General features: G+C 41.9%; 2 protein-coding genes across 16 annotated transcripts in view; one reads left to right on the forward strand and one right to left on the reverse strand.

Moving 5' to 3' along the window:
- LOC121919574 (coiled-coil domain-containing protein 150-like) overlaps positions 1-22628 on the reverse strand; it is a 475343-nt gene that overhangs the window by 132628 nt on the left and 320087 nt on the right. The gene's annotated exons all lie outside the window — the stretch shown is intronic.
- The window catches only part of ANKRD44 (ankyrin repeat domain 44), a 188760-nt gene that overhangs the window by 58960 nt on the left and 107172 nt on the right, over positions 1-22628 (forward strand). For 12 of the 13 annotated variants that reach the window (XR_006101511.1, XR_006101510.1, XM_042446280.1 and 9 more), the window contains exons 2-3: positions 8075-8158; positions 17731-17809. Coding sequence is in view for 11 of the 13 variants with exons in the window: in XM_042446280.1 (XP_042302214.1) it covers positions 8075-8158; positions 17731-17809 (163 nt within the window). In the remaining 2 variants the exon portion in view is untranslated. Of the gene's footprint in view, positions 1-7140; positions 7172-8074; positions 8159-17730; positions 17810-22628 lie in introns of those variants that run through there. The other variant, XM_042446273.1, reaches the window with a different exon arrangement.

A 22628-nucleotide genomic window follows, 5' to 3' on the forward strand; every position in this document is an offset into this window, starting at 1 on the left:
CAGTGATGCATGCGTCCTAAGAGTCCAGAAGTCGCACCAAAGCCACGCTCCAGCCCTAAGGACTGGAGCACGGTTTTGGTGTGGCTTCTGGACTCTTAGGACTCATGCATCATTGAAACACCATACCTCCACTGTGACTCGAAGCAGCTTTATTTTGGCTGTCTGTAACAGGCCTATGTCTCCCTTAATCTTTCTAGATCCTCAATGAATCAAAAGGGATACTTCTGTATTTCTTAACACCTAGTGTTAAGGTCACACTAAATTATACACTTCACCTATATTTATATGTAATGCTCTTTTCAGAGATGGAATGTATCACTTTGTCATAGAACATGTTTTTCTTAAACTATGTATTTCTTGTATTTAGTATGCTTTGATTTATCATTGATCATTAGAAGCCAAACACAGGCATAATTTGCAAGTCTGGTTTCTGAGGCATGTATCTCTAAGGAAAGGCCCACATGAAGGAAAAGAAATGCTAGTATCATGGAATGTGTATTTCTCTTAATGTCTGCTTTGCCATACTAAGGACTTGCCATGTTCACACATGCTCAAAAAGCTATTCTTGTTGCTATGTGCCTTCAAGTCATTTCTGACTTATGGCAAACCTATCATGGGGTTTTCTTGGCAGAATTTGTTCAGAGGAGGCTTGTGTTTGCCTTCCTTTGAGGCTGAGAGAGTTTGACTTGCCCAAGTTCATCCAGTGGGTTTCCATGGCTGAGCAGGTATTCAAATCCTTTGGTCTCTCAGTTTCCTTGTCCAACACTCAAATCTTGCTAGCTCTCCCAATTAAGGTGCCATATATTACCTTTGTAATCTTTACCACCAGCCTTAGAATGTTGGTAGGTGTTATTGCAAAAAGGCCAAATTCAATCAGTTTAAAATGTTCAGAAAAAGATTCACATTGCATCTGATTGTGTTTATTATAGGTGAGCTGTAAGTCAACCACAGTCAACAATTGGTTATGAAACCTGATATTTCTTAATGTGTGCATGTTTTTAGATACATTGGTACTAGTCCAGCTATTCAGAGATAGAGTACAGTGCATGGAAATGGTCCCAAATTCAATCCTTGCATTTCCAGATCCCTGAGAAGATCCCTACGTGCCTGAATCATGGTCCAGACAGGGTCCTGCCATGCTTACTTGCTGTGTTTATTATACATGTGTAAATGTGGAATGATGGGTTACGATATCCTATTGGTGAAGCCAGAGTAGTAAAAATTGTGTCAGACATGACCTGGAATAATGAGCATATGTGTGTCTAGGAAGTATGAGTTGCCAGTAACTAAGGGTCGATCTTATGGGAATCCATAGTTTGGTACAGAGGGAGAATAAGGAAGGGCCATAGACCTAGGAAAAGAATTGCTGGTAAATGGGGTGAAGGCTTTTCTAATGGGTGAATTGATAAATGGGGTGAAGGCTTTTGTAATGGATGAACTCTAAGTATACTGGTGTAACTGCGGAAAATTCCTGATAGCAACTATGTGCTGTGATCATCTCTGCTGACCGAATAAAGCTTTTCTGAACTGTTGAAGGCTTGTGTGGAGTTAACCTGTATTCCTACTCTTATTCACTATCCCTTATCTTTCTTAGCCTCTTTCACCTCCACCACAACTTCTCCGTCACAGTCCCCAACTCTGTCTCTCCATCTGCTTCTCGTCCTGGTCCGAAGGTGCTTTCCAACTTTATAATTGTTTCTCCGTCTCCGCTTTCAACTCTGTCTCTCCATCTGCTTCTTGTCCTGGTCCGAAAACCCCTTTCCACACTATAGCAACCCCTCCAACTCCGTCTGCTTCTTGTCCTGGTCTGAAGGCCCTTTCCCACACTATAACGGCTCCTCCGACTCTGTCAGCTTCTCGTTCTGGTCCGAGGGCCCCTTCCCACTCTAAGGCTGTCCTCTCCATCTCCGTATATTTCTTGTCCTGGTTTTCAGATCTCTTCCCTCACTCTAGTTGCTTCACTCTCTATAACGATCTATTATTCTCTTCACAATCCACTTTCATTCCTCATCTCTCATCATCATCTCTATCTGTCTTTCTTGCTTCCTTACAATCTTCCAACTTCCCTTCGCTTCTCGTTTGTTCTCCTTCACCAGGAGTATTTTATCCCGTTCTTTTCTCCATCTGTCTTTGTTCTTATTTTCTCTCCTCCATCACATTCCCCCCTCCATTAACTTCTCTGTCTGTTCTTAACTTTATCCTTCCGGTGAGTTACTTGCTGTGAGGATCTTACTTTTTATTTTCTTCTCCCGTTATCTTCTCCCGTTGTTCTCAGGGTTAAGAGGGACTTACTTAAAAAAAGGCTAGTGGAGCTGTGCTGATCCCAGCCTCACTTCGTGTCCACGGAAGCTGTCGTCTTCTCAGGGGCTCTGCTCCGATTCCGAGTTCTCAAATTGAGTCGGTTGGCATCTCCCCATTTGGAGGACCCCGATGAACCCATCTGGTCCCCCTTTATCTGGAGGGGTTTTTAGCCACCTTTTCATTCAGGAATTTTGTTTTTTACTGGCTACTTGGACTACGAAATGTCGCTGCTTGCTGCCCGCTACTGTAGTAAGCTGCTTAGTGTTCCACCATATTACCCGGAAGTCGTTCAGCTGTTGGGTATATTTTAAGCTACTTTGAGAAAGCATTGTGACAGAAGCATTGTTGCCCATGCTATGCACACACACTCATCTGAATAAAGTTTTGCATAATTTTTCTTTGCAAAACTTTGCTGCTTTTTAAAAGTTCCACAAAACCCTTTGAAATTTTTAAACCAGAGACAGGAGTTGCAAGTTGCAAGCCCCACTGTCTGTTTTTTTAAAAGAAAAAATATAATAATAATAATAATAATAATAATAATATAATAATAATTTATTTATATACCGCTATTCCAAATTAGATCACAGCGGTGTACAGCAAGAAGCAATACAATATAAAAACCCGACATAACATGTATTACCGACAAAATAGTAACATCGTCCCATTAGAAGTTACAAACTATAAAACTTACAGATAATTAAAACCACAAAAACAAAACTAGCTGGATAAAAACATTTGTATATCAGAGGGAGAACAGCATAACAGTAGGACACATGAGGGAAAGCTTGTCGGAAAAGAAAGGTCTTAAGTTTCTTCCTAAAAAGATCTAGGGAGGTGACAGAGCGGAGCTCGTCAGGAAGGGAGTTCCAGATTTGCGGGGCCAAGGTAGAAACTGCCCTTTGTGAGGACGAGATATATCTCGTCTTAGGAACCCTCAACAAATGCTTCCCGACCGATCTGAGAGTGCGGAGCGGATTATATGGGGAGAGGCGGTCCTCCAAGTACCCTTATCTCTCTTCAAAGAATTATTGTATTTTTTTCACAATGTGTGTGTCAGTATGTGTGTACATGCACCCCCATGTGACAGGGAGGGAAGGAATGGGTTATAGAAATGTGCATTTCACTATAATTTCAATAAGCCTCTTGCTAGTGCGCTCTTCTGTCTACTCTTAACAAAGCTGGTAGTGGCTTTAAAAAACATTAGCAGGGCTTTAAAAAAGGTCAGGTTAGCTTGTAAGGAAAAGACCAATATGCCCAGTGAAGCAGATAACACCAAGCTCTTGATGGAGAAAAAGGATCAGTGAAAGTATTTCAGGCTGAAAGTACTAGCTATCTCAAGAGTAGCCAAGCTTAGGCTGTGTCTGTAGTACACAGCAATGTCATTTTCATGCCGTCATGAATTTGTCGTAAGAGACCCAGTGATCTGTAGTTAAGTGAGGCAGTTAGAATTCTCAGTTGATATCCAGGAGTGCTTGGTGTCAAGGAATTCTAAGTACACCTTCTCCAAACTAGAAATCCCAAAATTCTGTAGGTTAAAACTATGGCACCTACAGTGGTGTGTAAGTGACACAGTTCCAGATACATTCTTAATTCTGTGCAGCTATTACTGTTGCTGGGGCTGTTTGCATCATGTTTGATGATTATTATTCTGTAGCTATATTCTTTGCATGGAAAAGAAGAAATAAAATGTATTTGTCTCAGGAAGCGGAGGGAAAGGGAGGTGCTCAGCATTTCAGGGGATCATCAGTGCTGTTGGTGCCATATCCTCCAACATTTCACAGATGAAAAAGCTAGGAGGGTCTGCAGCAGCAGTTCTCTTTTATCGAAGGAAAGTCCTCTTTCTCTCCTCTCCCTTCTGCTGAGTTAATTAAATGCCGACTACTTTTGTATTCTCAACTCAATTTGCAGTAATTGAAGTAAGTCAAGGACGAAGGGGGAAATGGGATTAACCAGGGCCATCCTTGGTGAACCAAGGCAGTTGGAGGATATTGGATGCCAGGGCCCAAGCAGCTGTCTGAAGCTGATGCAAAAAGTGGATAAGTACCATTGTTGACATGTAAAATCCATGATTTTATTGAGGGCTTTGTTTTTGTTTTATATATATTGGTTGGTTGGTTGTGTTTCTGTCTTATCACAACCCTAAGGTAATCCTGACATGGGGTTCTCTTAGCAAGTTTCTTCAGAGGGGGTTTGACATTGCCATCCTCTGAGGCTGAGAGAGTGTGATTTTTGCCCAAGGTCACTGAGTAGGTTTCATGGCTCTGCAGGGATTCAGACCCTGATTTCCAGAACCATAATCCAATACTCAACCCAGTACACCACATACATATTTGCAAACTACCCTAAAGGTATCTGCCAGTTGGGCACTATGTTAAAGAAGGAGTGACACATTGCACGCAAGTTTTAATTAGTCTATGGATTGTTTAGGTGAAAACTGAGCATTATCATAAGGATTACATTACATAATTAAAAATTCCCACCAACCCCAAGCAGGCTGTTGTAGTTCTGCGTGATTCAGGACACAGGACTGCCCGTCATTCTTTTTCTCAGAGCAGGACAGGTGCCAGGTTTGGCAGGGAGGCTGTGCTAGCATCAAGTAATTATTTTGTCTTTCTCTTCATGGACTTTTCTCTGATAAGAAAAAAAGAGGGGGAAAGCAGTGGAAAAATACTGGAAATTTTCAAATGTAGAGCAGTATCATCTGAAAACACCCTTCCCCTTCCAGTTATGTAGAGAAGGCAGGACAAATGCATAATAAAAGCACCTTTGGTTATCTGGTTTGTTTTTCTGAGCTGGCATTTGTTGTTGTTGTGTGATTTCAAGCCAATTCTGATTTAGGGCAACCCTAAGGTGAATGTATCATGGGTTTTCTTGCAAGATTTATTCAGAGGGGGGCTTGTCTTGGCCTCCCTCTGAGGCTGAATGAGTGTGCCCAAGGTCTGTGGCTGAGCGGAGATTTGAATTCTGGTCTCCAGAGTCGTAGTCCATTGTACAAACCACTACACCAGCTGATATGGTAGTAAAACCTTTATCTGAATTTTTGCTCTGCAACTAATACATCAACAGATTTAAAAAATGGAGACATTGAGAAGGGCATGAGCATTACAGTTTAATTTCTTCTAATTTGCTGTTTAATTTCCACTGATGTGTGTGGTGATGCTAAGGACCAATGGTCATAGAACTCATCCTGAAAGTAAGAATATTCAAAATGGGATGTGAACTTTATTTTGCTATTTATTTATTTTTCATTCTGAGAGGTGACATCGCACATTTTTCTTCAGTGCCCATTTTTAGAACGCTGATAAGTTTTTAAAATGTTGGCTGTTTTGTTGTCAAAAGACAGTTCAGTTGCTGCAATTTGCTGTGCCAGAAAATGCCCATTTCCAGGGAATTGCGGGAAGTGGCCTCTGCTTCACCTGGAAACAGTAGGAACCCTGAGGGCAGGAGTCTGGCTATATAAAGGAAAATGGAAATGAGCCATCTTGGAGCCAAGCTCCTGGCCAAAAATAGCTCAGGAAGCAGAAGAGAACCTGTATTTATACAGTCTAAAGTGTACACTACTAATTGCACTCATATAAAGCTTCACTAAAAATATCAAATGTTATTTATAGGATTTCAGGTCCTAGTATTATTAGGTAGTTAATAGACTTTGTATTTAAGGGCTTGAAGATGCTTTATTGTAAGTAAGAGTGTCTCAGCAGCTATCTTAAGGATGGGGGAAACCTTTTCCTTTGAAAGACAGCTGATTCATAAGAAATGTTCATCAGATTGCTATAGGAACCAATGGAGTTAGATGCAAAAGCACACCTGCATGCAGTTTGTAGCATTGCAATGTTGTGTGACATTCTTTCTTCCTTGCTATCTTGTGTTCTCTTTTCTTGTGAGCCACATGTAGTTAAGCAGCCCTAGGGCTGATCACCCAATAGAGTAAGGTGGGCAACTCCTTGAGGTTCAGAGGCCACATGTGTCCTTTGCTGGATCTTGGTGGGACACCCTTACTGATAGCCATGGCATTAGTTTAGATTAGGACCAGTATTCTACCACATGGTGCCCAAACCTGAAATATAGAAACCACAGGCCTGGCAGTTGGGTGCTGCTTCAGCATTGCCAACAAGATAGTGTCCTCTGCTGTGCTGGAGTGTAGCATAGGGCTTCTCTACATTAGCTCTGTACTCCGAATTTTGTCTGGGCTGCCTGCGTGGTTTTTATACCATTCAGCCCCAAACCCCGAATTGGGTCTGGGCTATTTACACAATGCCCAGACCTTATTGATGGCGGCTTGTCCCTCAGCATCCCTGCCACATTGCTCTGCAGACACCAGTTGGTCTGAGGTCAGAACAAGTCTGGGTGCTTCATTCTAATCTCAGAGCGACTCATGCCCACAATGGCAGTGCTGGCCAGTTTGCGAGAACCACATTTGTCCATCGCTTTCAGTAGGTAAGGAAGGTGAATTTGGTGGAAAATGGAGGCCAGTCAGCCTGGTTTATTCTGCCAAGTGTAGAGAAATTCTTAGTCAGGTTTAAGGGAGAACCACACAGAATCCTAAAGAGTAAAGATAATACACCTGAGCATTGAAGTTAGAATTGCCCAGGCCATTGTATTCTCCATCAATATTGTAGAGGGGTAGGACCTGGGAGAGCTGATGGGGCGGAGTTGATAGGGCAGGAGGACCCAGAGGGAAGGCAGGAGGGTGGGCTGGGAAACGAGGTACAGGTGGGTGCCCGGGAGGGAGTAGACATGCCCGAGGCAGAAGGGAGGGAAGCTGAGGGCCTTAAAAGGGGAGAGGGGAGGAGGACGAAGCCGTGGGAGAAGAGGCTGCGAAGAGGTGGCTGGAGAAAGGAGAGGAAAAGCAACTCCCAACCCGCTAAGGGTAGGTTACCACATGTCCCTGCATAATTCTAAGAGCAGAGTGAGGGTGGGGCCCCACCTAGCCATATAGCTACTCAACCCGTGTTGGGAAGGGGACCTAGGTTAGTGGCCCTGGGATGACTGGCGAGCTACTCCTGCCCAGGAAGAGGGGAATCTGGAAGGTCTCTGGTGGGACACTCGGAGCGACTGGTGGGAGCACAGGTCCCAACCCAAGGAATGGGAGAAAGACGAGAGGGACCTATTGGAAAAGGGGTTTTGGCATCCTGTGGGCCCCTCCAAAGGTTAAAGGGAATGTGGTAGTTCCGAAGACCCCGTCTAACTCAAGAAGTGGACTGGCCCGGTGGGCTGGGGACTTTAGGTTGGGGTTTTGGTTGTCATAGTCACATGGAGTGTTCTCAGTAAAGTTACTTTGTCTGCACTGCAAGCTTGCAGAACATGTGTTTGTTTATGGATGCTGCAATGGATCCACAGGGGAACTGCCCTATGCCTGGGCCCATAGCCCTGCTCACAATCATACACAGATGTGAGAGCTGGACAGTGAAAAAAACAGATAGGAAGAATATTGATTCATTTGAGATGTGGTGCTGGGAAAGATTACCGTGGATGTCCAAAAAGACAAAGAAATGGGTCTTAGAACAAATCAGGCCTGAACTCTCCCTGGAAGCTAGGATGACCAGATTGAGACTGTTGTATTTTGGTGATGTCATGAGAATGCACATCTCATTAGAAAAGAAATGATGCTGGGGAAGATAGAGGGCAGGAGAAAAAGAGGAAGATTGTATGTGTGTATATTATTTGTAATTGATGGAAAGCAGATATATCCACAATTAGTATTCTAATTGGCGTAGCAAGAAATACTATATATTACATAAATAATAAATTGATGCATTTTTTGTATTTTCAGCCACCGCTGGTCCAAGCAATTTTCAATGGTGATCCTGATGAAATACGTATGTTAATCTACAAAACGGAAGATGTCAATGCTCTGGTAGGTGACCGTAAGTTTCCCCCAGTCTTTTGTATTCTGAGACCTGACGAGCAGATGTCAGGTTTCAGGGTAAGGGATAGAGTCTTGAGACAAGATTTATATTGAAGTCTAGGACCCCTTTCTCTATCATTGCTCCCCTTTCAACTAAAGAGCACATGTGATTCATTCATGTACTTTACACCAGGGAAATGTGTGTTTTTTTAAAATGTTGTTGTAGTGTACCTCCCAGTTGTCATCACTATTGACTAATTTGGCTAGGACTGATTGGAGTTAAAGCCCAATAACAGCTGTAACTGTCATGTGGAAGGGCCCTTCATCTTGAAGAACACAAGTAACAGAAGGTTCAGTGTTTATTTTTCTCTTACATGAAGGCCCAAAGAACTCTTTGTGGGTATAGTGCTATTTGTCAATAAACCTCATGAATAAGAATTTCCCAAGATCTCTCTCATGATCTGCACATGCTTACAGTCCTTGGTGGGGCTGTAAGAACTCAAGGGAAAAAAGGCAGATTATTTCCAGGACTATGCCTGTTTTCCAGCTGTCAGACCTCTGTTTAGTAAACCCTGTTTATCCGTGTTCTTCTGTGGGCTTGGAGTGCCCAGTCCCTTGGGTACAATTTAAATATAATCTTGAAGAAATGCTCAAGCCATAACCCAACCTATTCACTGTCTCTTAGCTCTGCAGCCATGGCACACTGAACCATGTTCACGCTGTAACCAAAGGCTGGGTGAGGCGGTGCTTGACATGGAAGGGCAGAAGTCCCTCAAGTATTGCCAGTTGATTGAATGGATGATCTCTTTGTTATAGCTATTTGTCAGAACAGGCAATGAGATGAGAAGTATTATAATCAATGGCTCACTATTCTTTTTATTTTACCATCAGTATGTGGGAACTGTCTCAGTTGGCTTGGAAAATTTTTGAAGTGATTTTTCTGATGAAAGGCTTTATACCAAACATCTGTGGAATCTGCATTGGGCAGACAAAAGGAATGAAGGTGTCTCGCTACCTCTTCTTCCTTCATTCTTGTCTGAGATGAGAAGCCTTTCATTGCCTAAAGTGAATTCTTTGTATATTCCTGTCTTATTCTGTAACAGTAATTACTGGTTTGTACTATAAGGTGAGTAGTCATCAATTTGACTGCTAATTCTGAAACTTCAAAACTTCAAAAGGAGTACCTTTATGCTAGAGGCAAGGGTAACAAATTTTGTCCTTGGTGGGATGCATGCAAAATATTCCAGTTTCTATTTAAGGCAGAAATAAAGGTAAATATATTCAGGACAAGAATAGAATAAAGAGCATTTCTTTTCCCAAGAGAGACTGAATAGGTAAAAAAATTCTGGAGAAATATGGTGTTCCTTTATTGTAGTGAAAGCAAATCTGTTATGGTATACATTTTTGTGGACTGGTGTTGACTTCATCAGATGTGTGAAGTGTTTTCTTCAGTTGAATATATGCACATGTTGCTGAAAAAATGTAAGCAGGAGGTCAGATGGAAACAAAATACAAAAAAAAGTCTGTGGCAAGTATGTTGAAGCTTAAATATATGCAACATAAGCAAAATAGTTGATGATAGCAGAAACATTGCTAAGTTAATTAACACTTCTAGTGGGATTTGAAATAATAATAATAATAATAATAATAATAATCGTTGTTGAGTTCTGCTCTTAGAGCAAAACAAGGTTTGAAACTTGGATTGTTGTAAGGTACAACCTGCCATTTTGAACTAACTGTGCTATTGTTTGCATGAAGCTAAAATAAAGTTGCAGCATCTAAAATAAAATGTCATAGATTACAAATTCAGAGGATGGCAGCACAATTATACATGTTGGCATGTGACAACCAGAATTGAACATTGCATGACAGATGGATCCATAATTGGTTGGAAAACCATGCTCAAAGAGTGATAATCAGTGACTGCACTTCAGGCTGGAAGGAGGTTTCAAGTGGAGTGCCTCAGGGTTCTTATTGGGCCATTGCTGTTCATCATTTTTATCAGTGACTTTGATGATGACGACGACGATGATGATGATGATATTTATTTGTATCCCGCCTCTCCCTGTATTGGATCGAGGCGGGTAACAACAAACATAAGAACAATAAAAATAGAACACAACAAACCACAAGTAAAAAACACAGCAAAGTATATAAAATCCAATTCCCTATCTCCCTCCCACTTTAAAATAGCATTAAAAACAATAATTCCAACTGGAGAGTAAACATTCCGAGGAGGTCAATTTGGGAATGCCTGCCGGAAGAGATCCGTTTTTATTGCCTTTTTAAAGGCCTCCAAAGATGTTATATGGCAGATCTCCTCCGGCAGGTCATTCCAGACTTTTGGAGCGGCAACAGAAAACTTCCTCTGGGAAATTGATACCAGTCTGGTTTTCTAGGACTGCAAGAGATTCTTCCCAGAGGACCTGAGAGTGCGGGAAGGATTGTATGGGAGGAGGCGTTCCCTCATGATAGGGTGGAGAGAATCCTTATCAAGTTTGCAGATGACACAAAACTGGGGGAGCTGGCTAATAAACTGGAAGATAGGAAAAGAATTCAAAAGGACCTAGATAAACTAGAAATTTGGGCAGAAATTAATAAGATGAAATTCAGCAAAGAAAAATGCAGAATTCTAAATTTAGGCCACAAAAGCCAAATGCACACTTAAAGGATGTAGGGTACAACAACAACAACAACAACAATAATAATAATAATAATAATAATAATAATAAATATTTATTTGTGTTTCCCCGCCTCTCCCAATTGGATCGCAGCAGGGTTACACACTAAAAAATCACATGGCTCAACGGTACTACATGTAAATACATAAATAAATAAAAGTAGAAAACTATGTACGGTATATATTAAAGATGTTTTTCAGAGCTAGAAGCAGCCTATTTTGCACTCCTTTTTACTTTATATTTCTGTTAGGCCATATGTCCCTTAAAGGATCCCAGAGTCAGAAGATAGACCCCAGGACCCACCAAGTCACTCATCTGGTTTAGAAGATCTTTTGTTCAGTTTGTGCATCTAAGATAGTAATTGCTCTGTTTTTCTCACCGAACATAAGGAGAAACAAGAAGTTGCTTGTGTATTTGATGGCATTGTTGATTTCTTATCTGTCCCCTCCTAGTTGTAAACACTGTGTTCCTGCATATGGCCTCACTGGCCTGCTGCCCATGGCTATGAGGATGTTTGGAATTCTTATTACTTAGTTTTCTGGAGCATTAGTGGCCTGTGCCAGACTTAAAAGAAACGAAATTTCACTAGCTAGGCTCCCTAGCATTGCAAAACCTTGTGAGAGATGAATAAAATATGACAACAATAATGGAACATGGTATAAACTTGCTTTCTGCTGCAGCAGAGAGTAGAACCTGAACCAACAATTGTTTAAATTATATGAATGACTATTCCAGCTAATCATTAGGAAGAACTGCCTGCCAGTAAGAGCTGTCTGACAGTGCCTTCAAACATAGTAGACTTTCCTTTGTTGGAGGCATTGAAACAGAGGTTGGTTGGCTTTAAGTGTTGGTTGGCTTTAACTGTGATCCTGCTTTGGCAGGTCATTGGACCCTTGTCATTCCTTCCAACTTGTGCCGTTTACTGAGTCTATGATAACCATTTAAGTTAAATAATAAGGATGCAGATGCCTCATTCTTCACCAATTATGAAAAATGTTGTCTAAGAATTTGCACTTTGGACAAGGCTCTTGTTTTTAAACATTTTACAAGATGTTTTCTGGATGGCAGCGGGCTGGATTGTATGTCCCTTGTGGTCTCTTCCAACTCTCTGATTCTCTATTGGAGAATAGCATTGATCATTTCCCCACATTTTACAATTCTGATTAAAAAGGAAATCAATTAGTAATCCAACAAAGATTTGGTTGTCTTTTAGACAATTGAAATATCCAGTGCTGTTGCCCTGTGCTCATAAAGGTCATTACTTATTCTTCTGCTCAGCAAGAAAAATAGCTTTCCTAGTGCACGAGTTTTGTCTTTTATAATGCTCTCTTGTTTAAAGACAAGCAACGGAAAAGATAAGTTTGTTGAAGGATGAAGCAAAGATTCAAATTAATCTTGCCTGTTCCTTCAATAAATACATCATTGGCATTGTTTAATGCTATGTATTGTGTTGGGCGTATCTTTTCTGTTTGTTTAAGGACTGTATTTGAAACTTGACCTACTTGTCTTAACAAGGTGTGCATTCCTTCCCCTCTTGTCCAATTTAGTTCTTTTCCCTAGAGCATTTGTGTGAACTTGAGTCCTTCAAAAACAGAGAAGAACTGAGAGACATGCCCTTACCAGCATACTTTTCTTGCCACTTCCTCCTCGCCCCCTTAGTTTAGATTTTGGTAACTTGTAATTACTATAGATTAGACTCTAGTTAAAATCCACAACCTCCATTAGTGTATGGTTGCTTTAGCTCTCCCTTAAGAGCTTTTTTTTAATTATTCATTCATTTATTTAATATGCTACCTTTCTGCCAAATTGGAGCCAAAGTGTCTGACGAAAGATGCTTGAAAACAGCAATAACAAAACAACACAATTTTAAAAACACAATTAAAACAGCACATTAATAGAACAAGTGAAAAAAAAAGTAAAATCATTAAAAAAATTATGCTGAAAATATAAAATTATTAAAAACATACCACAGGAAACACTCCCAATGAGGAACCTTTGTTATTGTTGTTGACTGCCTTTGGGTGAACTTGGATTCATGGTGACCCTGTGAGTGAGACGTCTCCAAGTCCCCCATCATCCACCTCTCTACTGTGGTCCTGCAAATTCAGTCTCATGATCTCCCTGATTGAATCTATTCATCTTCCCCTCTTTTTACTGCCCTCTACCTTCCCCAGCATCTTTTCTATTGAGTTGTTGCCCTTTCATGATATGGCCAAAGCACGGCAGCCTCAGTTTCGTCATCTTGGCTTTCAGGGACCTGCTTGAAAAGAAAAGTTTTTGCCAGCTGGTGAAAGGCAAGCAGAGAGCAGAGTCAGCTTAGCCTCCTGTGGAAGGGCATTCCAGAGAGTGGGAACAGCCACTGGGAAGGCTCTTTTTGAGAAGATAAGCCTATGATGGAGGCAGGACTGAGAGAAAGCTTTCCCTTGAGTTCTGGCAGGTTAACATAGAGAGATACAGATTTCAGACAGTCTGAACCTAAGCTGCATAGGGCTGTATAGGTCATGACCAGCACTTTGAATTGTGCCTGGAAAAGAACTGATAGCCAGTGAAACTGTTTCAACAAGGCAGTTATAGGCTTCCTCCCCCCCAGATTAGGAGACCTTGTGGCTCAGTAGGATGGCGGCACAGTGGTTAAATACCTATACTACAGCCACTCACTCACAAACCACAAGGTTGTGAGTTCAATACTAGCCAGGGGCTCAGGGTCGACTTAGCCTGGCATCCGTCAGAGGTTGCTAAAATTAGTACCTATGTAGTTGGGGGCAATTAGCTTACACTTTGTAAGCTGTTTAGGGAGTGCTTAAGTGTATAAGCTGTATAGAAATGTACTTGCTATTGCTATATATATATAACTAGGGGTAGGGAGTAGCGGTGATTTTGGGGTTACTCCTTTCCTGCTCTAGAGTAAGATATTTTTTCTTAATGTTACTCCTACTCCTGTAAAAACCTCTTACTCCTTTACTCCTACAATATAATAACATTGATTTTTGGTGTTTGCATGTATAATATAATTTTTAAGTAACAACCTCACCACAACCTTAATGCCATATTTTGGGCTGTGTGTGTGTGTGTGTGTGTGTGTGTATATATATATATATATATGCTCTGAGGCATCTTGTGTAGCAACTTTAACGGAGCTTAGAAATTTTTGGTCTGCTCAGTAACTGGAAAAAAATGTTCCCCTAGAACCTTTGGATTGCTACCTTGACTTCTGTGATTGAAGGTTGGGTTTAAGTACAGCTATGATTTTAGCTGAGTCAAAAGATCTGCACAAACTTCCAGTTAGTTTCCAGTTCAGAGAGTTGCTGTTAACTTTTCAAGTCATCAATGGCACCTGGTCATTTGAAGGTTTTCCTTCTTTCCTATTAACTTGTTGGATTGATAGGCTCTGAAGCAGAAGCTTTTCACCAGCTGGTCCCATCCTTGGTGGCAACCAGCCTGAAGAGAGCACTCTAGACATGGGTAGTGTCTAGAAAGTAGGAATATACCTAGTTTCCTTGATTCTCACATGCAGGTTAATCTAAACAAGCCTAGCATGCCCTTTTACACACACACACACACACACACACACACACACACACACACACACACAATCATATTGTTGTAGTTTATTTTCTTGAGAATCTGAGGTCAATATGCTATTTACAGGGGTGCAAATATGTTAGTGAGATAATTTATATGTTGTGAGTGCCTTGCAATATTTGCACCAGTTAGATTTCTGGAGGAGCCAGAGAGAGGGGCTTCCTGACCTTGTAGTAAATGCAGCCACCAACTTACTTTTTAAACTAACAGTATTTGTGGCTTTTTGCAATCCTGATCTCTGATAGTATGTGTGCTTGTCCAGAATTGACCTTTTTTTAGTTTATCTGTAAAGCATTTGTATATGAAAACAACAGCAAAGGGGTGGAATAATACCACATATCCACATTTCTTCTGCTTATCCCACTACTTTTAAAAAAAACTTTCTTCTCTACAATGCAGGCCTGGTATATGTGTGTGTGTGGGTGATGGTGGTGGGGATCAAAGGTGTTGGATACCTATATCTATAATGTCTATGCCTCCAGCTGAGCAGCAATCCTTGAAGTTCCTTGGCTCTGTTGAACATAGTCATTGATGTCTGTTCACCTATCCCTTCTACGCAAATGGGTAGGGACATGAGAGAGGAGGAGAAGTTGCAAAAGTCTCAATTGGCTTCTGTCCACTCCTTCCAAGCAACTGTGCAGAGTGGATCCAAAGGGAGAAGGCAAACCCATAGGCAATGACAATAGGGATGAGGAGGGGAAGATCCTTTTAGGAAAGGTCCCATCCCACCCCACCCCACAAATGGCTTGTCCACAGGCACCCGAAGCCTCGTGGGGACAGGATTGCAGAGGCACTTTGTGACAGAACAGATGTGGGAAACAATTGGCCATCCTGATATTTGGGCCTACGGCGTCCATCAGGCCAGCTCAGCATGTCCAGTGGCAAGGGACTTCAGACACCCGAAGGACCAACAGTTCATCATTCCTACAAAAGAGCTTTGATTGGGGGAGGGGAGTGCTTATCTAGAAATAGTATTGTTAGTGTGGAACCTTTGCTTTATCCAAACTGGCAGCTCCAAGCCTGATTTGTTTCAGTTTGATAGGCCAAGGTTTTGTGGACATCCATGTGAACTGCCTCATAAGCAATTATTTTTCTTCTTCCCACTGTCTTTTCTTTCATAATTAGATTTGTTGCTGTTATAATTTTGTTTATCTCCAGGTAGAATACAGGTGAAGATTTGGACAACTCCAGAGAAGTTTGGCATATGTTGAGATTTTTACACATCTGTCAGAGGGCACAGTGCAAATAGTGATTACTTTAGAAATGACCCTTTGTACTTCTCTCTCTCTCTCTCTCTCTCTCTCTCTCTCTCTCTCTCTCTGTGTGTGTCTGTGTGTGTGTGTGTCTGTGTGTTTGTGTATGTGTTAGGTAGTGCTTCAAGGAGTGAGGTGTGTGCCTGTGTTAAGGAATGCATACATACAGGAGCAGACTCTCCACTGTCCATAGGAAAAGTGACAGAAGAAGTTATGCATTTAAATATCCCTGCACTGTGCCTGTTTCCTGTACAGCTCTTCAGCATAGGCACTATTTTCACTTGCAAAAAAAAAAAGTCATCCCTCTAAAAGAATAAAACCTCTAAATGTATACTGTATTTTAAATTTTGGCAGGAAGTCAGACAGCTCTGACCCATTAAACATTTGTCTGCAACCAACCTGAATGCCAAGATAAAAAAGCTGTAAACTGTGGGCATCTGATCTTCATGTTGAAAGCGATAAATAGATAGGACCATATCAAGGACAGAGTATATGCCTGAGGTGGTTACAAATGTGTTCTCCCACCTACTTGTTAACTCAGCAGTAAAACCCCAAGTACTTGGCACTACAATATAAAATCCCACAGGGGTAATACAATATGAGAGGTCCAAGACTGGAGTGCCTGGATTTGATTTCAAGAAATCAACCAAAATTATTGCAAAATGATGAAAGGGGTGGGGAAACCATTGGCTTTTCATAGTCTGGGTTGCCTTGGACAGGCTCCCTTAATGAGGCAAACAGGTAAATATAAAAGATGGGAGGAAACTGGCTTTGGTATGTTGCTAGGATGAGCAATAACCAAGACTCTGAGGCTGACAGAGGAGACTCTGCTGTTAATAGCATGGAAAAATTAATGTTTTGGACTATAGACATTACTGCACATGGCTTTTAAACTGCAGTTACACCATGAAAGAAGTGACATTGGCCATACTTATCACACAGTGCCTCACCTGATGTGTAGCTGCTCTTTCACTCACCTGTCCCTTTTTACTGATGGAGATAAGCTGTCAGTGATCTGGCAAGCACTCAAGTCCTCAGGTGCAAAATGTCACTTCCAGGGCAATTGATTGATTGTGAGTCAAGTGGTGTCAGTGTGCCTCTCACCCTCTGTCCTCTCTCCCCTTCACTATTACCTTTATTTATTTATTTGTTTGATTGTTTCCTTTCCTTTCCTTTTAACTTCAACAATGGTAGCAGAGCCCTGGAACTTCATGGAAAAAGTGGCAAAAAACCAAACCAAACCAAAAAAACTGAAAGCATGCTGGATAGATCATAAGGCGGGGTTAAGGGAGAGTCAGGAAGAGTGTGTGATGGGGGCACCAGCCCTGGCCACATGACTGGGAGAAGGTGGAAATGTGCAAACTGTGTGCAGAATAAGCCCCCTGTTACAACATTTACTGTGCAGAAAATAGTATTTTTGCTATGTCATGCATAGAAAATGCTGTTTTCTCTACAAAAACATGAGTGAATTATGTGCAGAATAAGTCCTGACCAGTGCGGTGTGATAGTCTTATCACTGAGCTACCACTCTGGATACCAGAGGTTGAATCCCTGCTTAACCATGGAAACCCACTGGGCAAGTCACACTCTCTCAGCCTCAGAGGGAGGCCAAGGCAAACTCCTTCTGTAAGAGTTGCCATAAGTCAGAAATGATTTGAAGGAACACAACAACCACAAAGTCCTGATAGCAAAATTTCTGAAAACTGCATAGTTTTCTAAAACTTTTAGTGAGGAGAAAATTCTTAAAATTATTCATTGCTTTCTTCAAGAAATTAGTGAATAATTGCACCTGTACTGTGCAATACACAGTACAGGTGCATCACTGCTAAGTGAATGGTGGGGAGGAAAAAGTGAAACATGGTAGTGGTGCCACTGTCTGTTATCCCTGTGTGTCATACTACTTTGACAGAGATTTACAAGAGGGAACCAAGCCTGGCTTTTGCCTCTGTCCCTCATGGCTATAGCTGACAGAAAAACCAGACCAGCTACAATGGCAGCCTGAAGTCTTTAGTTAACACACAGTGACATTTGTGGTAGTAATGCTTTACCATTTGTTGCTTTTCAGGACACAGAAAAGCGTACCCCCCTCCATGTTGCTGCTTTCCTGGGGGATGCAGAGATCATTGAGCTCCTCATCTTATCAGGTATGTAGTTCTTTCCACAGCAATATTTGCTCATTTCAAACTATCACTGATAGCCATAAATGCCTCTATTTGCTAGCTTGCTCATTTATGGTTGTTTAAGACCATCCAATAACCAGAATTCCCTAGGAAGAGAAGCTAAGCAAGGGATAGAGTATGCACATAATAAAACCAGAATAAAATGTGCAGCAAGGAGTGAAATCTCTGCAGCGTTTAAAACAGCAGCACAGCAAAAGCACTAAGAACAGTTATCACCTTGTGCCAGAAAAATCATTACATCAACACCAGAGATGTCTCTTGTAGCTGTCCACTTTCCCTCCCTTAGTGGAGGGCTCAAGAGAAGGGCCTTGGATGATGACCTGGAAAGATACACTAACTCAGGTAATTTAGCCTGTGTTCAGGCCTAGAAATGGACTGGTAGCTAGTACAGATGGTACTGGCATAATATAATCATGTCAGCCAGATCCATTAAGCAGTCTACCTGCCTTATTTTGAACTAGCTGAAAGTTACGTACAGTGTTTCTGCTAATCCAAGTGGGAAGTTAGCTAGGCATGAATAGCTGTAGTAAGGCTGGCCAGATGGGTTGTAGTCTGTACGTTTGTGAATCACTGCATTACAGTGTGTCTGTGCTACTTCACCAGGAAGAGGTGTTTACATTACACAGTTACAGAAGTTTAATAGCACTTTAAGAGCTCTGTCCTACAGAATCCTGGAATTTGTAGATTGGTGAAATGCTTTAGAATTTTCTTCCAGTGTGTTCTAACACATGCTCCCCTAAACTCTACAGCACTAGAACTCTCTTTAGTGGAGGAATTCTAAGTATCCATTATCAAATTTCAGATCCCAGGATCCTGAACCATGAAGTCAGGGAGGTTAAGATGAGATCAAACTACTATATCTGTGTATTGTAGATACATGCCTAGAATATTGAAATATGCCTCTATCCTAGCAACACCTTTTGAAAAGGGGAGTATTCCCTTTGCTTCTGATTCTCAGGTGTGAGTGCCATTGCTTACACAGTTACAGTTGTACTATTCACACAAGAGAAGGTGGTATTATGAGGCTTTCCATTCTACCAAAAGGAAGGGGAAGGCTGAGTTGAGGTAACTCCAAAACATCCCAGTGAGAATTAACTGTTCCTGTGGTTAAACTGTAGTGACCAACAGTGCCATTGGAAAGAATGGATAACTAAAAGCGGTTGCCCGACTCGGCGGGCTGACCGCTTTGCCGCTAGACGCAGCGAATGGCTACAAGCCCTAGAGTGCTCTGGGGCTTGCCCCAGCTCCCTATTGGTGCACGGGGTGAAGGGGAGGCCCTTCCGCCCCGCGATGCTCTGGGAGCTGGGCTCGGTGACCGGGAGTTCCGGTCCTCCAGGGCAGATGATTGGTTCTGTGGGCCTGGAGGAGGAGTCTCCTGGTCAGGTGGTACTGAGGGCGGGGCTTAGGCCTATATAGGCCGTGCTGCCAGCCCCGGCCCTCAGTCGGCGCTTGGCTCCTGGTGGTTAGGAGCCAAGCAGGAAGGGAGGAGGAGCTGAGCCTTCTCCCACCCACCCACCGCTTGGGTTTGGGTTTTTTGTCACAACTTTGGGGCAGCAGCATAGGCCAGGATCTGCACGGTGTGGTACCAGGGCTACGGAGCTCTGGTTTGGGAGTCAGTCGGGACCCGGGGGCGAATAGGGCAGGCGTATGGCCATTGCGGGGGCCATAATGCGAGAGTGCCTCCTGGTGACTAGGGGCTTAGCGAATATGTGAACGCATGGCAGAGATGCGGTCATACGGTGTGCCTTAGCCCCTAGGTCATCCCAATACCTGATGGGTGCCAGGTTGTGGTTAATCAGACAAACGTGGGGTTGTTTGATTTCGCAGATCCTGACCTCATGCTTTGTGCCAACCCTACCAATGGTTTGCTTAATAAAGTTGTGGCCTTTCCTCCAACACGGTCTCCTGTGGTTATTCGGCAGCAGCATCTGAGGCAAGAATGGCTGGAACACTGCACAGGACGACTCTGCACAGCCATATATTGTTTCAGATCTCATCTGTTTAGGCAAAGTTGTGGAAATTAAATCTTCCAACTGTGCATATCTTCCATATTCAGAGTTTGCACCCCATGGATTCCAGATGCTGAGGGCAGGCAACAGTAGAAAGCTGATTCTCCCCCCACCCTTCCATGCCCTGTTTGCGAGCTTCAAGGGAGAACTGGTTATTGGAAACAGAATGCTAAGCTGGATTGGCTTTTGTCCCATCTTTCACATACAACCTCTGCACTGACAGTGATAGCAAAGTCAATTTTGAGGTCACTTGTTCAGATGTCTACAGAGATCTTCCTTTCTGCTAGGACGAGAGATTAGTCCTCCAGAAGCTGTTGGATTCCAATTCCTATAAGCCCCATCCAGGCCAGTGTTGCTGAGAGTTGTACTCATTTTGGTACTTGGAGAACCACATGTTCCCTACTCCTGTTTTGTTCATATGTGATGTCTTCCCAAGTACTGTAGTACTAATATTCAGGCTGTTATTTGTACTGGCAGACAATTTGGCTGGGATTTGAAAGCCTAGATTTCAAATCTAGAGACAATGTGACCTTTCAGATGTTGTTGAATTGCAGCTCCCACAATCCACCATTATTGGCTATGCTAGTAAGGGCCATTAGGAGCTGTGAGCCAGTAACATCTGCACGGCCACAGTTACCCCCCCCCCCCCCCGTCTACTCTAGGTTTCACTGATGCTATACAGGTGCAGATCTACAAACCACGTTCTGCTGTGAAGACGTACAACACCGCTAGAACAATTATGTGTGCTTTGTCAGAGGTTTTAGAAACATTTTTTTCTTACTTGTCAAAATCTTTTCACATAACCTGAGGACATGTGGGAAAGCCATTTAGTACAAGCATTAAGCATATGCTTTTAGGGTTCACCATGTTTAAGTGAATAGTGTTTTTCTGGCCCTGTACAATAATGCTTGATGTATATATTTGAAAAGCTTGGTGTTTTGTGCATTATACTGTATAGTTAAAGTGGAATTATTATTTTTTAAAAAAACTTAATGACAATAGCATTCTCTATCAGTTGTATAAGATGTCCAGCTCTTGCTACTTTGTTAATGAGGCTAGCTGCATGAAGGAAAGGCAGCAGAAAGGAAATCTGAAAAGTTTAGGACTAGAATATAACAATAGAATATAACAACAAGGGAGCTGGTGAAGCACAAGCAATGTGTGGTGTTCATTAAAGGGCCTCATTTCATATGCACCCTGGCAAATTAATGTGTGGTCATCAGTTAGTTCTCACTACCAAAATAAGACCAGATATTTAAAATTGCAACCAGAAGGCTGGTGTTGAATGTCAAAGCACATTCATTTACACTATAAACATTATTTTAATTACTGTAATAATCTAACTAGAAACAGCCGTATCCCATAGGGCATATGTGCAACCCTACCAGCACGATCCCCTTCCATGGTTGTTTTGGGTGGGGAAATCGATTACAGCTGTGAAATAATAAAGGGATATAATGATTCAAATGAAACCCTTTAAAATGCACAGGCGAATCATAATGGGTTTTTATGAAACACTTGTTAGTTGTACATTTTCAAAATATGACTTGTTTTCATGACCTGATTTCTTTATGCAATACAAATATTGAAGGCCATATAACCTATATAAATTAATTCCATGACTAGCCTGCAATGGTGGATGATATCTATTGGGACTGGAAGGGCAGAGTAGTTTTACAGCAGGTAAAACCAAGAGTAGAGGGGGTCACAATACACAGAGTAAGATGAAGATCAGAAGTGCAAAAGAGAGGTACCCAAAAAACAACAGAAAAATCCAAAACCTTTGGGCTAATAGCAAGCAAACCAAGGCAAGTACATAGAACACCTTGAACACAAAGTAGATTGAAAATTAAGAAGAAGAAAGTTGTCAGGAGTTGGGGGATTCTGGAACGACCCTATATCCTACAATGTGCCCCCAGTATTTTAGAATAAAAATAGAAAAAAATGGGGGAAATGAGGGAGTAATGTAGAGTGAAATAGGAAGGCAATGTTTGCTAGTGATATCCAAAACCATCCGGAAGGCCACCCTAGCAGCATGTAGTTTGTATTAATGTGCATAAAAGTACAGTCAGACCTCCATATTTATGGATTCTTTCATTTTGCCATTGTATTTAATGGAACTTGAGCATCCATGGATTTTGGTATCCACAGGGGGTCCAGGAACAAGAGAATATGCCAGCATCCTAGAGAGAGTTCTACTTCTGAGGAGCCCTTTCACATTTCACAGTTGCAGCACTTATGAGTTCCCCTTAACTGCCATGGCTACCTCACATGGAGTCCTAGGTTTTGTAGTCTGTTCAGAAGGACCACAGGAGGATTGGTGATTCCAAAGTTCCCTCTCCTTCACCTGCCAACCCCAGGAGCCCATGGGATGCAGCCATGGCAGAAAAACTGGAATCATATTGTTATAAGTGTGTAGTCTGAAAGGGCCCCAAGTCTGGTTTACAGCCACTGTTTAACTATGTTTTTACACATAGAGACATACCTCTAGTATGGTTAGGCCTGAGTGAGACCAATGCAGTTTTTAGATTTAATGAAACTTTTTTCCAATTGGGCTTGGAGGAAAATTCGTGTTTGGAGCAGCAAGTCATATGTCACAATATGATTTTCGTATGAATTCAGTTGAGACTGGCTTATGTAGTGTGCATGTGTATGCACATTATTATTATAAACCAGTCAAGTGACTTCTGGTTTTATCTGCTTTACTTGCCTAAAGGGTTTTAAGGTGGATTAAATGATTTGTCAAGGTCAATATTTGTAGACCTGAACCATGT

Source organism: Sceloporus undulatus, chromosome 1, assembly GCF_019175285.1.
Source record: "Sceloporus undulatus isolate JIND9_A2432 ecotype Alabama chromosome 1, SceUnd_v1.1, whole genome shotgun sequence".
Taxonomy (NCBI): Eukaryota; Metazoa; Chordata; class Lepidosauria; order Squamata; family Phrynosomatidae; genus Sceloporus; species Sceloporus undulatus.